General features: G+C 36.5%; 1 protein-coding gene across 2 annotated transcripts in view; it reads left to right on the top strand.

The window, feature by feature from the left end:
• Positions 1–15,132, top strand: part of FOLH1 (folate hydrolase 1) — a 51,417-nt gene that overhangs the window by 23,124 nt on the left and 13,161 nt on the right. For both annotated transcript variants that reach the window (XM_057507145.1, XM_057507146.1), the window contains 6 exons: positions 5,738–5,836; positions 6,117–6,202; positions 7,485–7,604; positions 9,643–9,725; positions 10,900–10,963; positions 13,917–13,984. In XM_057507145.1, coding sequence (XP_057363128.1) covers positions 5,738–5,836; positions 6,117–6,202; positions 7,485–7,604; positions 9,643–9,725; positions 10,900–10,963; positions 13,917–13,984 — 520 coding nt within the window. The remainder of the gene's footprint in view (positions 1–5,737; positions 5,837–6,116; positions 6,203–7,484; positions 7,605–9,642; positions 9,726–10,899; positions 10,964–13,916; positions 13,985–15,132) is intronic.

Raw genomic sequence — 15,132 nt, 5'->3', positions numbered from 1 at the left:
CTACTTCTTGGAGGACCTGGAACAACACGCTGTGAGAGCCCCTTCCATTCATCTCTATTCCTCTTGCCCCTCCACTTTCATTAGTGAAATGTCTCCAGATGTGTTACTGTTTGACCTGACATTGGAACTGCTCCCCCCCCCGGCCTGCCCTGCTGCCTTGCATCCCCTTCTTCTCCATTATCCTCTAGGAGGGGAGAGAACATGACTTTTCTGAATGTAGACTTGTGAGACACCAAAGCATCTGGCTAGTTAGTTCCCTTTCTTCTTTGAGTTTAGGGCATTCTTAGTCACCTTATTCTACTATCTATAAGAAAACTTTTTATGACCTAGTGCAATGCCCTTATTTTTACAAGTGTGGTGGCTGGCATTCAGAGAATTGGAGGGATCTGTCCAGTTTAAGGCCAGATTTAGGAAGAGTACCTTGGTCTTTTTCTTTGGGGCTCCTAGCTTTGCTACATGGGTTACAATTCAGGATTGAGCACAACTTTTGAGGGTACCATGGACTATGCATTTGTCCATATATACTATAAATAAAGGCTAAATATTCATGATATTTAAAAGATTAAGGTGATTTTGTACATTACCTATAATAGTGGAAAACTAAACCACACAAATCTTCAACAGTTGAAAGGTAGTCAAATACATCGCTTGTTATTATTGTGCCTGAAGCTATTAAAATACTTATTGTACAAGAACCTTTAATGCTAAAAGAACATGCTTATGCTATACTATTAAGTGAAAGAAGCAGTTTTTAAAAGTCTGTGTGTTTGTGTGTGTGTGTGTGTGTGTGTGTGTGTAGATAGAGACAGAGAGAGAATAATCCCAATTTAGTAAAAGTTTGAAAGAAGTGAACCTGTATTGTCTTTGTAATTAGTAAAAGGATGCATGGAAAGAAGAAAAGATCGTAGGGAATTGAATTTGAGGTTTATTTAACCATGTCTACCGTTTGGCTGCTCTGATTAACTAGCTCAATGTTGACTGTCTCCTAAATGTATAGAATTATGTGATCAAAACCAGTTATAAATGCAGTTTATCTTGAAAGTATTTAAGTCAACCTCTGTAAGCCATCTTGTAAATGCAATTACCATTAAGAACATAACTTTTATGGAAAAGTGCATTTTGTATTCAAAATAGCATAGTTAAAAATGAACTTTGCAAGTGTATTTGGAAGAGATGATCTGTACATATTAAAAGAAATAGATAGCTCCTATTTTACCACCCATACTTTTTTAGAATTCAGTCTTATAAAAAAAATTTTTTAGGAATATATAATTAGTTTATGAATTTCACAGAAAATTTTCCCTCTGCACACTTATTGTGGGAGTGTGCTGGTTCTCCCTGATGGTCACTTCTCAAACTTCCATAAACAATTAATAGTTTGACATTATGTATTAATTTTTTAAAGTGTTTTTTAAGTTGGATATATCATTAAATGAAAGCTTCTTAATAAATGTATGAGAGGAAGAGGAGAGAGATAAAATCACAAATGGCCCAAGTATGCTGAGGTCTTAAATAAAAGTTGATGAGATGTTTAGTTTTAGTAAAACAAAACTACATTTACTTGAATGGAAGAACATGTATATGTTTTTCCTATTCTTTGCATCTGTACTGAAGGAAATGTGATAATATGGTTTTCATTTGCCTCTCTGAGTAACCACTAGGATTATAATGATAACAATAAGAACCACAAAAATGACAATATAATAATAGCATCTATTATAGTATTATTCGTCAATTTTGTCGATATTTTCAAAGGGACACCTTTTGGTTCCATTGACTTTCTCCATTTCCTTTTCTATTCTGTACTTCATTATTTTTGTTCTAATCTTTACTGTTTCCTTTTTTATACTTAATAGGAGTTACTTTGCTCTTCTCTGTCCAGTTTTAAGGTGGAAGATTAATTCAATTTACTACTTTTTAATATAGATGTTTACAGCTAGACATTTCTTTTAAGTACTGCTTTAGCTGCATCCCGTACATTTTGCTATATTGTGTCTTCATTTTCATTTATCTCTAAGTATTTTCCAATTATTGTGATTTCTTTGACCCATTGGTTGTTTAGGTGTCATTTGTTTATTTTCCATGTGTTTATGTATTTCCCAAATTCCTTTCTGTTATTGATTGCTAAATTCTTTCCTCTGTGGTTGGGTTAATAAAACGATTATATGATTTCAGCCTTTTAAATTTATTCAGACTTACAACCTAATGTGGTCTTTCCTGAAAATCGTTCCATGTGCACTTAAGAAGAATATATATTCAGCTGTTGTTGGATAGAGTGTTGCATATATACCACATGATATTTCTGGTTTGCCAGCTGCCTCAGCTCTAAGTCTGGGATATATGAGCCAAAAAGCAAAGGTATGGAGCTCACCAGTGCCCTGAGGTCCCAAGCTGGTGTAGTTTCTTTTCTCCATCTTCCAGAGTCTTGTATTTGTTTTCTATATACCTAAGGACTGGAGAACTTAGATACACTTAGCGGGAAGTATAGGATAAAGCACATCTCTGTCTTCACAAAAGCAAAGTCTCCCAACTTTTTGCACATCTCTGTCATAGTACCCTAATCATCTTACACCTCAGCCAAATTAATTACAGGCCTTACATTTGCTCTATACTTTTCTGCTTCCATACCTCTTTACATAATATTTTGTACCTGGAATGCTCTTCACCTCTACCTTCCCAAGCCCAGATTTTAACTCATCCTTTAAAATCCAGTTAAGTGAAACCTCCTCTAGAAAGTTTTTCCTGATCCCAGTTGTGGAATCAAGCTCTCTTTCATCCATATTCTTTAGAACTTTATCATCTGTCATGCTGTGTTTTATAGCATATTTGGTTTTATATGTATCTTCTTCTGACTGACATAAACTCTTTGGTGCACTGACCATGTCTTATATATTTTTGTACTCCTGGTGAATATAACACAGTGATTACACATTATAGGCAATAAATCTTTGCTACAGGATATAGTTGTTTTAATTCAATGCTGTTTATACATAATTCTTGAGCATCTACCATCTACCCATCATTTCAGAGACATTTTCAACATTTACATTTTCTGAAATTTATATAGTTTGGAATTTCAATATTGAACACCTTAATTTTCCTGGAATTTATTTTTATTTATAAAGTGAGTAAAATACCTAAAGAAATTTACATCCTTCACTAATTATCTCAGTAATGTTTATTAACTAAAACCTCTATTCTCCATAGATGTATGATATTTCTTTCATTGATAGGACGTATATACAACTATTATTTTATTCTGTTCCAATTATTATATTCTGTTCCAGTTATATGACTGTCCTTACAGGACACTATAATCTTGGCTTTACACTTAATTATTTTGTGTTAACTGACTACTCATTACCTTCCTTATGTTTTAATATGTATTTGACTGTTATTGATGATATTGACTGTTATCCTTCCTGATGAATTTAACTTGCTTTGATTTTTATATTTTTATTTGAATAGGAAATACATTTACACAGTTCAAAATTCAAGGGGCCATATGGTAAACAGTTTCCCTCTTACTCAATTTCACCCCAAAGGCAATCAATGTTACTAGCTTACAATATGTTTCATTGTAGAAATATTTTATTTGTAATCAGGCATATTTATATACTTCACTGCCCTTCTGCAAGTCTTTTGCACACTTAATATCTGCTGTTTTGACTATTAATTATGCTTTTTACTAATCTAAAATGCCCCTTTATTTTGCTTGATGCTTTTTATGTGAAATTTTTTTGTAAATAAAAAAATTTCATAGTATATTACTTGAAATTATGTTTACTAGCCAAACTCCCTAGAAAAAAAGAGTAAGCATTAAACTCTTTGATAGAGCATTTTATTTATTTTTATTAAGGTATTATTAATATAAACTCTTATGAATGTTTCACATGAAAAAACAATGTGGTCACTACATTCACCCATATTATCAAGTCCCCCCCCATACCCCATTGCAGTCACTGCCCATAGTGTAGTAAGATGCCACAGATCCACTATGTGCCTTCTCTGTGCTACACTGTCTTCCCCATGATCCCCCACACCATGTGTACTAAACAGAATACCCCTCAATCCTCTTCTCCCTCCCTCCCCACCCGCCCTCCCATACCCTTCCCTTTTGGTAACATCTAGTCCCTTCTTGGAGTCTCTGAGTCTGCTGCTGTTTTGTTCCTTCAGTTTTGCTTCATTGTTATACTCCACAAATGAGAGAAATCATTTGGCACTTGTCTTTCTCCACTTGGCTTATATTTCACTGAGCATAATATCCTCCAGCTCCATCCATGTTGTTGCAAATGGTAGGATTTGTTTCTTTCTTATGACTGAATAGTATTCCATTGTGTATATGTACCACATCTTCTTTATCCATTCATCTACTGATGGACACTCGGGTTGCTTCCATATCTTGGCTATTGTAAAAGTGCTGCAGTAAACATAGGGGTGCATATGTCTTTTTGAATCTGATAAATTATATTCTTTGAGTAAATTCCTAGAAGTAGAATTCGTGGGTCAAATGGTATTTCTATTTTTAGTTTTTTGAGGAACTTCCATATTGCTTTCCACAACAGTTGAACTAGCTTACATTCCCACCAGCAGTGTAGGAAGGTTCCCCTTTCTCCGCATCCTTGCCAGCATTTGTTGTTCTTAGTGTTTTCAATACTGATAGAGCATTTTAAAACAGAATGTTACTTATACTTAGCTTTCCATGAGAAGAGCACCTTACCAATTGTTTTAGTTTGTGTGTGCAGTAGATTCCAGGTCAAGTTGAGTGTTCATATTTCCTCAGCTAGGTAGGCAGGGAGCAAGCACCTGTTGTGGGCAAAGAACAAAAGGAGGGGGTCCAAAGTATGTGCTGCTGCCATGCCTAAGGGTGTGACTAGAGAAAAAGCCACAAAAGATGGATCGATATTTTCCACTTTCTGAAGTTGATCTTGAAACATGTTCTTCTACCTGCTTGCAATTTAGCAAAGGTGTATTTAGTTTCCATGCCCAAATCAAGAATAAGTCAATCTATGCTCTTAAAAGAGTTAAAGGCAGATACGTTGAAGTAAAACCACAAGAACCCCACCATTCCATAAACATTATCCCATTATCTGTCTCCATCACCTGCTGAGAGGTAACCAGGGCGAGTGGCGCTTGTGCTGGCTGGTCCCCTGAAAAATCCTACCTTTTGAAATTAAAAATACACACACAAAACAAAAAAACCCATGAAGCTTTTAGGGGCTGCCATTGAAGTGAATACCCTTCCTTTGTTCTCCTTCTTTCCCTAATAGCTGTATGTAAGAGAACTTTGTAAAGGGTGACCATAGTCCTATTTGGGGATGTATTGATCAATGGCAAAAACAGCAAAATGGAAAATTCCAGCGTTTGACATCAGCTGTTTCTTCAGAGCATGCTCTGGGGAGCACTTGTAATGTGGCTTATTGGAAACTGCCAACACAGAGAACAAATTCTTATCAAATGTTTGAAGCTCAGCTATGCCACTTATCAGCTGCATAACTTGCTGCAAGTTACCTAATCTCTCTAAGCCCCATGCTCCTGTCTTTGAAGTGGGGATAACAGTAGAACCCACTTCATAAGAGTTGTAAGGGGGTAAAGGGCATATGCAAAGCACTTTGCACGACCCCAGACTAACAGACACTGTTGTTATAAGCAGGCACTCAAGAAAGCAAGTTCATTAATATTTTAACTTATAACTTCAAAATTTCTTTCACCTAATAATACTTTTTGTGTTCAACAGAAAAATGGGGGGGTCCGCACCACCAGACAGCAGCTGGAAAGGACATCTCCAAGTGCCCTACAATGTTGGACCTGGTTTTACTGGAAACTTTTCTACACAGTTAAGAGACAGTTTTTATTATAACTCTCTTTAGGGGGACGAAACCTTTTTTGAAAAAAACAATTACAGAGGTTGCCTGCAAAAGTAAAACATCTAGTTCCAGCAGGAGATAAAACCGCAGGTTGGAGAGGGGAATATGCTTACATCATTGAAGTTGGACAATGGGCCGATATAATTCTTGCCCATGTACAGAAGTCGTTAAGATGACGTATGATTTAAAAATTGGGGGTGGCAAACTGTTAACCAGTATTTTTAGAATGTGAGCTTTGTTTTTCATTAGAAAAGTCAAGATGCACATCCATTCCAACAATAAAGTGACAAGAATTTACAATGTGATCGGGACTCTCAGAGGAGCCGTAGAGCCAGGTAAATGAATCATTTGCTCTGCAAATATCACTTGAGCAATTCTTCCGTGTTGGGTACTGTTCTGAGCTTTGGGAATGTAGGGTGAACCAAAGAAAGCACCCTTCAGCCCCAGTGGAATGTACATGAACACAAAATACATGAAAATGAGGCAATTTTGAATACCGATGCACATTATGAAGAAAGGGAAATCTTGGAGTTGCTCAGATGACCATGGTTAGGATAAACTGCACATGCTTCCATTAAAGGACCGAGGAAGGAAGGGCAGGAGGAGATCGTTTCGAGGTGTTTTCTCTGTTTTCTGGATTTACTTACCATGTTTTACGTGAGGAAACATCTTCCAAATAACTATAAACATCTACAGAAGAAATAGCACTTAGAAAATTAAGGTAACCTAGAAGTAATGAATCCTTCACATGGTTTTATTTTCCATGGAAATCAGTGAAATATATAAACACATGGTTTCCATAGGATTTCAGATGATTCATACATTTCATGAATAGTCTTACTTCATTATGTTTCAGTCCCTTAGGAATTATATGGTTATATGTTTCTTATAAACACAGGTATAGTTAAAGTCCATGTCTTTCTTACAAGCAGCCAATGCTTTCTGTCAGGGGAAATAATATTGATATGCTTCCAATGAGTACTAAATAATATGTCACTGGCTTTATTGAGTCTTACCGAGCACCTTTTCTGTGCCAGTTCTGTGCTAGGCATTGGAAAAGGAGGGATTAAAAAAAAAGACACAGACTAGAAACAAGGAGCCATACATGTAAGTGTGGTAAATACTTTATCAGATAGGAAAGGTTTGACCTGAGAGCTGGATAGTGGATCAATTCCCTCCCCCAGTGGAAAACAGTAAAGTTTCACTGAGGGGTAAAGTCTTTGAGCTATACCTTGAAAATTGAATAAAAAGAATAGGAAGTGGAGAACTTGCTTTGTAACCACTGTGTTCTTGTGCTCCGAAAATACTGCACGCACAGGGTAAGTAAGTAAAAGAGTAATAGAGAATTTTTTAAAGAGGTGGATAACATAATGTATACTTATCATTACTTATATACTTACAGTTACTCTAATATATTGAATAGTTGCTTATCCCATTTGTAATTTCTTCATCTATCAAAATTGGAATAAAATAATGTAGTTACAGACGTCTTCAAGAACCTTGCTATCTTTCTTAGAGTCATGAGTGCTCTGTGTTTAGATGCTATTGATTCATTGCAATTTGCTCTGTGATTGACATGGAATGACAAGTAAGTAATTTTGCAACACTACTTTCTAGACAGATATGTCATTCTCGGAGGTCATCGTGACTCATGGGTGTTTGGTGGCATTGACCCTCAGAGTGGAGCAGCTGTTGTTCATGAAATTGTGAGGAGTTTTGGAACACTGAAAAAAGAAGGTAACATAAACAGCAAGTAAAAAGACCAACCTCTCAGAATCTCAGTGTAGTCTTCTGTAAAGTGGGTATAGGAAACCACCACCTCATAGGTCTGTGTGAAGGATCATTTGAGAAGGTACATGCAAACTACATCAGCTTATTAGGAGTGAGTACTTAGGAGTACTTACACAGAGCAACTTTAAGTAACTAGTGGGTATGTTACTCAGGTTGGTTAATTATATTGTTTACTTTTGCATTAACTTATATACTAATATTTATAATATTGGTAGTTATGTATAAAATTATAACCTTAAATAAAAGAATTATACTGTTAGCAGTTGCTCTTGGCAACTCAGAAGATGGAGCTGGGTTTCTTCAGACAGGACACTCCAAAATTAGGTCATAAGCCAGATTACATTGGTCAGAGATTGAAGTTTACTCAGAAAACACTGGTCTTGCTGCCTAATAGGATCTTACCCGAATCTTGATGTCTGCATTCTCACACCCCCAACCTCTGTGCACTCACCCAAAATTTAGGTTTATGCTCTAGCACCATTACTTCAGTCATTTTAGACTCTTCCTATGAAAACCAAGATAACATTTAGTTCAAATGATTGCTTTAAAAAATAATCATTGCGCATATAGAGGAGAAAGGCCACTCTGTTTACTGGCCCTGCAAACAGTCTGGGGGCTGTAATTGCAATCCCTATTTTTTGAGCGACAATAAAAACAATGATAGAAATATGTTAATTTTGTATGGTGCTCGTTTCCTCAGAGAAACTGTGTTTTTACATGTGTTGTGTTTTTGAATACATAACAGTGAGGGAGAAGTTTACTTGGTAATTTTTGTCCTCTTTTTAAAAATAATCTAGCCAAGATTTACAGAATCAAGTAATGCACCCACGGTTACATAACTAGAGTGTATCAGAGTCAGAGAACTGGGACTTAAACGCAAATGTCTGGCTACTTGTCCATAAAACTATGATGTATCTCTTTAAAATAAAATGTGAAGGTGCTCTCTTTTTTCCACACAGCTATCTTATATTTTTAGAAAATTATGGAGACCTGAATCTGTATAGTTCATGGATTTGATAGTGTTTAATATCATTCCAAATCTTTTTGTTTCATGATTTTGCAAGATTCTGTGGTAAATGCAAAACATCTTAGTGACAGCGACAGAGTACACCCAAGGGTTGAAATGATGGGGAATAATAATCAATAGCAAGTATGAATAATACCATTAGCAAATGAAAGAAATAGAACACTGCACTCAGAAATACACATGCTTAATGAACACAAATGAAATATTTACTACAGTAATGACAACTTACAATTTTAGGAGAACTTACTAAGTGTTGTATTTTTTGTAAAGATTATTCCACTTAATCCCTCCAAGGATTAAGTAGTTTCTTCATCTTTACTCTGCTATTCCTGGGGTACAGCTAAAGAAGGGGAAGCTTAGTCAGTTTGAACAACCTTCTCTTGGTCATACTGCTGGTAAGTAAAGAACCAGGATTTGAAGTAATGTCTATTTTAATGTCAAGCCTAAAATCTCGCTACTAAATTACTGTTCTTGCTAACTGAGCCTCATTGAGTAATTCTGGCAGAGAGTGGAATGATATCACTCAACCCGCTGACACTGAGCAATTGTTCGTGTGATACCAGAGCAACATGGAAGTGTCATAGAGGATTTTTTCTCAGTTGTGTCTGCTCTCCAAACACAGAACACATCTAGCATTTTCTTCTTTCACTTAGGCAGCTGCAGAGCCCAGCTGGCTTCCTGTGCATATCCAGTCATTATAAACCTATTAGAATATTTTATGACTTCCTACAATGTTTACTATGTCTATGTTTTTCTTCTTTTCATTACAAATGTGCTGTTTTGTATTGACAAACAAGCTGAAAATATTACAAAAGCAGTTACATAAGTAAAGAATCTCCTCGTATTTCACCCTTCCAAAACAGCTAATGAAGTTTATCTTTTGTTTTTCTGTTGGGGCAATGTCTTGGCTACATTATGCATTTTCCCAGCATTTATGTGCACACATATATATTTTAGGGTGGAGGCCTAGAAGAACAATCTTGTTTGCAAGCTGGGATGCAGAAGAATTTGGTCTCCTTGGTTCTACTGAGTGGGCAGAGGTTCGTTGTAATTTTCTACAATATATATTTTCATAATAATAAAGCATTTAGGAATTAATTCTCAGAGATGTAATTGACACGTAAATCCAGTGAGGAAGTTCAAGCTTTTTTCCAGAAAATGTGAAACAACATAACCTGTTCAAAAACCGACAATAAAAATCTCCCATCAACTAAAGATTTGTTTTATTTGAACATTTAAAGCCACTTGATGTCAACTGTCAAAATTATTTATCTTCATTTTCTGGTAAGTGTGATAGTAAATAAGAAAGTCACTAGAAACCAAACATCAGAATACGATAGCATGTTTCTATTACCTTTTCCAAATTTTCTCCTAACGCTAACCACATGAGCTTGTACTGTAAGATACACCTTTCACATTTGTCTTCCTCATATCATAATGATCTGCTCTAAATTAAATCATGCTAAAAGTGAAGCAGAAAGTCCCAACACAATATTTAATAGGCCTGGTGCTCCTGCAGACAAGAAAGATTTATGCTGGCATCAGAAAGCCTAAATATTTTGAGGGTAACTTAGCTTTTTTTGTCATCTAGAGCTGCATGTTTTTCCCATTTTCTTTCTTACAGTCTAGATGCTTATTTTGCATGTTTTGGAGATAGAGAATCCACTTTATATTTTAAAAACTGCTCGTTTTAAAGCTGTGCAGTGATTAGTATTGACCAGTAGGTGGTGCCATCCTACAGGAGAATTTACCTTAATATTTCAGGGTCCAAAGACCTGATTTAACCAGGTATTTTTAATCTATGAATTTGAAATAGCTCATTCCCTGTGAATCAGACAAGATTCTCTACTTAAATAATTAGATGTCCATAGGAATTCTTCTACCAAAGGGGTTTCTTGAATCGTTCATTTGCTAAGAGAATTTCCTGAGGAATAAACTAGAGTAGTTAAGAAATCAACTCCTTTTCCATTTACCACATTAAGCGTGTGGACGGTTTCATCTTAAATTTTAGTCTTAAAAATGTTTTGTTTGTTATTTCTTTCCTTTCATATTTATTGGAATTCTTTAAACTCTCCTTTCAGAACCTTATATATAAAATTTGTGGTTAACTTGGGCCGTTTTAATTCAGAAATCTGCATATAGCACGTATAGATAGGCAGTTTTTAGGGGGATGTTATGACTACATGTTTACGGCTTTCTTTCTTTTTATTAAAGGAGAATTCCAGACTCCTTCAAGAGCGTGGTGTGGCCTATATTAATGCTGACTCTTCTATTGAAGGTGAGTATCATCGGCCTCATAGGAAAAGGTGTGAAAATGGTAGTAGCAATTCGTAAATGGTGCACTAACTAGGAAGACAAATCCATTGACACGTGGTTAGGCAGTCTGCCCCATGATCCCTCGAGTACTGATTTGGGAAAGCGGTTCTCTGATTTGTTTCGTTGGGCAGATTACCTCATATATGGTAGGAATTCAGTAAATACCTGTTAAATGAATAAGTAAATCATGGAACTACAGGTTTCTATGATTTTAGAGGGAGGTAGCAAGAAAAAAGTCTAATTTGACTTAACCCCTATTTCATCATCATATCACACATGCATACACATTTTGAAACAATGCTGATGTCCAATATCTCATCTTTCACCGAGTATTTATCTTCTTAAATTTTTTTTCAATTCAACAAATATTTACAGAGCATCTCTCTATGCAGTGTAATTTCCAGTATTTCAAAGGAATCAGAGGTCAGTAAAGAACAGTCTCGTACTTGGGTTCAAGACATTGCATATATTAGAAGAAGCATATAATCCGACTAGTCTAGAATTTAGAGGAGAGGATAATAGCAACTTCAGGAAAGGCTTGAGAAATGAAGAGATTTTTAAGACAGGTCTTTAAGAATGGATTTGCTTTGAATAAGCAGATTCAGACTAAAGGACAATCCCAGGTCTGTTTGCAAGAAGATCAAACAATCCATTGTCACTACATTCCAGACTCACTCATTAATCTTTCTATTTTTAACCATGTGCAACTTCCCAACCATTGGAACTGCTGATCTCTGTGTTCAGATTGCTGTTGTACAGTTTCTTATTCTTACAGTCTCCCCTGAAATGTTACTTTTTCAGAGAAGCCACATCTTTGTAGCATTCATCACTGCCATTATTACAGAATTATTTATCTTATGAACCCCCTCCTTTACTAAACTATATACTCAGCAAGGAGCAGGCAGGATCTTGCTTGATAACTCCTGGATTCCCGATGCCTCATTAAATAAACATTTGTTGCATGGGTGCAACAAATAATTGAAGGGTGGACTTTCCAAATCTTTTCATTAGTACATTAGCAAATTTGCCATGTCAATGGTGATTGAGACATGGCATTTTGATGGAGGCATGTTGACATTTACATTTTCTTCTTTGCATGTCACAACTCCATTGTCCCCTATAGTTTACACAGTGCATTTCAGTTGTCCTTTGCTTCTCTTCTCTTAGATTTGTGGCTAAGGGCCTGGCCTTCCTCCTGGCACCACCACTTCCTATTTGTGTGACTGCAGGTTGTTCCTTTCTGTGTCTCCATTTTCTCACCTCCATCTCTGGCACTTCATTTATATTTAAAATTTTATTAAGTGTTCATTTATCAAATAATACAATAAGTGATATATTGGCTTTCTCATGTTAAAATGCAAAATTTACAAAGAAAGCAAAAATCCCTACTTCAAACTTAGCCATGTCTCTGAAGGTACTACTGTCCCCAGTTTGGGGGGTTTCCATCACACTGACATTCATATCTAGAACTGAGCTCACACGAAGTACCAGTAAGTGTAGCAGGTACTATCTTAAGTGTTTTACATGTAAAAATTTATGTTAATACTTGACAATAACCCTTAAGATAAGGGTGCCTTTTTCATTCAACAACGTTTTATGGAAAACTCGATATGTAAAGATCTACTTTGCTTGAAAATAAGACTTCTACTGTATTAAACAGAGCAATTTATGCATCAGTGCTCTAACTGATGGTCATATTGCTTCAGTTCTCATGAATGTATTTTTTATTTGCCTGCCTTTGTCTATATAAGGAGAGGGTAGAGAGCAGAGCCGCAAGTATCATTGCCTAGTCATGGGTAGGCTGTGTACATTGCACTGTGGTAAATGCCACCAAACCCCTCTAATTTATACTCTCACCAGTGATTCTTCTGCTTCAAAAGTTGCATTGGCTATTTATATATATTTATTCTTCCAGTTGAAGTTTAGTATCAGCTTTTCAAGTTCCATGAATAATTCTGCTTGGATATCTACTTCTTTGTAAAGATTGGACTTTTGCTATTCCCAGACAGGGATCTTAAGCTTTGGGATGAGAGCTGCTTGCCATTCTCTGAGTGCTTCGTGGATGTTTGTAATGCTGGGCATTGTATAGGGGACTCCTTGATGAAGTTGTCTTAACTTTCCCTTCCCCAGGCCCCCATCCTGATTTAACCTCTCCTCCCTGTGCTCCCACAGCTTTCCAAGGGCCCCTCCTCTCCTGGCTGGTTTGTTAGACTCTCAAACTCATGAGGCATAGAATTCCTGAGGAATGGAGATGCCATTTCTGCTGTCTAATCAGAACTAGCTGGAAAGCATGTGGCTTGCAAATGTATTTTTACAATAAATATTTACTGGGTAAATGCTAAATGCCAGGATGGTTCCAAGCTCTGGAGATAGAACACTAAATGAAAGCGTATTCCTGCTCCAAGTGAATTCTACTCCATGTTAGTCTGGTGGGAGGACAGAAAATAAAAAGACAAACATTCAGCATGTTAGGTAGATGATAAGGAAAAAAAATAAGTCAAGGTCAAGAGAGAAAGCATTGCTGGGATAAAGAAGAGAGACTGTGCTTTTTTAGGTATGGTGTTCAAGGAAAACTCAGGAAATGTTACATTAAGGTCTAAGTGAAGTAAGGGAGTAAGTTATGCAGACATAATGGAGGGCACTGTTCCAAGCTGAGGGGACAGTACATGCAAAGACCCTGAGAAGGAGTCTGCTTGGGCGGAGTAGGAGGTAAAGATTTGGAGAGGTGACCAGGAGTTGTTTCCTGTTGGCACTGAGGCCCATGGTGAGGAGGATGGGTTTTATTAAGTGATGAGTTAGAAAGTTTTGACTGGGCTTAGGTTTCACAGGATCAGTCTGGATAAGGTGTTAGGAGTGGTCTTTGAATGATATAAAAAATAAAGAAATGAAGTAAAAAAAAAATCTCTATCTTTCAGGAAATTACACTCTGAGAATTGATTGCACCCCACTGATGTACCACTTGGTATACAACCTAACAAAGGAGGTAAAAAGAATTATGTATAATATTAGAAAATCTGAGTTCTGTAAATGACGTTTCTTGAAGTACCATTGTCATGTCAAGTCCTGCATTGCTTTATGACTGGTCTTTTTTTCATATAGCAAATAGCCACTCCATAGAACAGTATGTCTAATAAGTTCTTTACACACATTACCCCATTTCTCCCCACCCCACCCATCTGTCATCCCCATACAGAAACTAGAAAACTGGGCTCAAAAAAGCATTGGCCACCACAGTCACACAGCTTATACAGTAGCTGAATTAGGACTTGGTCCTGTCATTGAATTCCTTAATTTCAAAACTGGTTTATACATCTTAATACAGTGATAACCAGTGAACTCAGGATGCAGGAAGAGTTCAAGTTTCTAACTGATTGAGAAAGAGTATGCATAAAACACCGAGTGTTTTCTCCCAGGGTCAGATCAGTTTGGGCAGAGGCTGGGTGAGACCGCAGACCTCCCTTCCTGTCTCATTGCTTTGCACTACAGTCCATTGAGTCACACTGGGCCGGGCTGAGAGCTCGGGTTATCTTGGTCTAACAGCAGCGCAAGATACTGGACCTGGTGTAGAGGACGGCCAGGCAACACTTTAGTTCTTCTGCCCCATAGACCCACTGGCCCTCAAGTTAGCCATAATGATCAAGTTTTTGCATGGCCAGTTTTTGTTGTTACCGCCAATTACGTGATTTGAACTGGGAAGGGAAAAAAGATTTACCTATTTAATAGAATTACCAATTGAAGTACAATTACCAAGAAAAATGATTTCCCTTCAGATAGGGTTTTTAAATAAGACTTAACTATAACTAAGCTTTTTAAATACGACATCTTTTGATTTTGAAAGCATAGACTTTAATCTTATAAATTCTATAGGAATAGAAAAAAATTCATTTGAAAAAATCTATTCATGCCATTTGCCTGCAGTTTTATTGATTTTCATGGAATGTGTAAAAATGTAAATGTCTGAAACAGGGCATTTCAGAGAGTTAGCACCATTCATGCAATTCAAGGTAAATGCCAAGAATGGCCGTTATATTTGCTTACTAGCTGTATTCATGTCACCCCAGGATAATTGCAAAAACACTACTCTCTAGGTTAGGTTTGAAATTATGTGATGCTTGACAATTTTTAGTTTTG

Source organism: Manis pentadactyla, chromosome 9 (assembly GCF_030020395.1).
Source record: "Manis pentadactyla isolate mManPen7 chromosome 9, mManPen7.hap1, whole genome shotgun sequence".
Taxonomy (NCBI): Eukaryota; Metazoa; Chordata; class Mammalia; order Pholidota; family Manidae; genus Manis; species Manis pentadactyla.
This window is presented reverse-complemented; position numbering and strand designations above follow the sequence as displayed.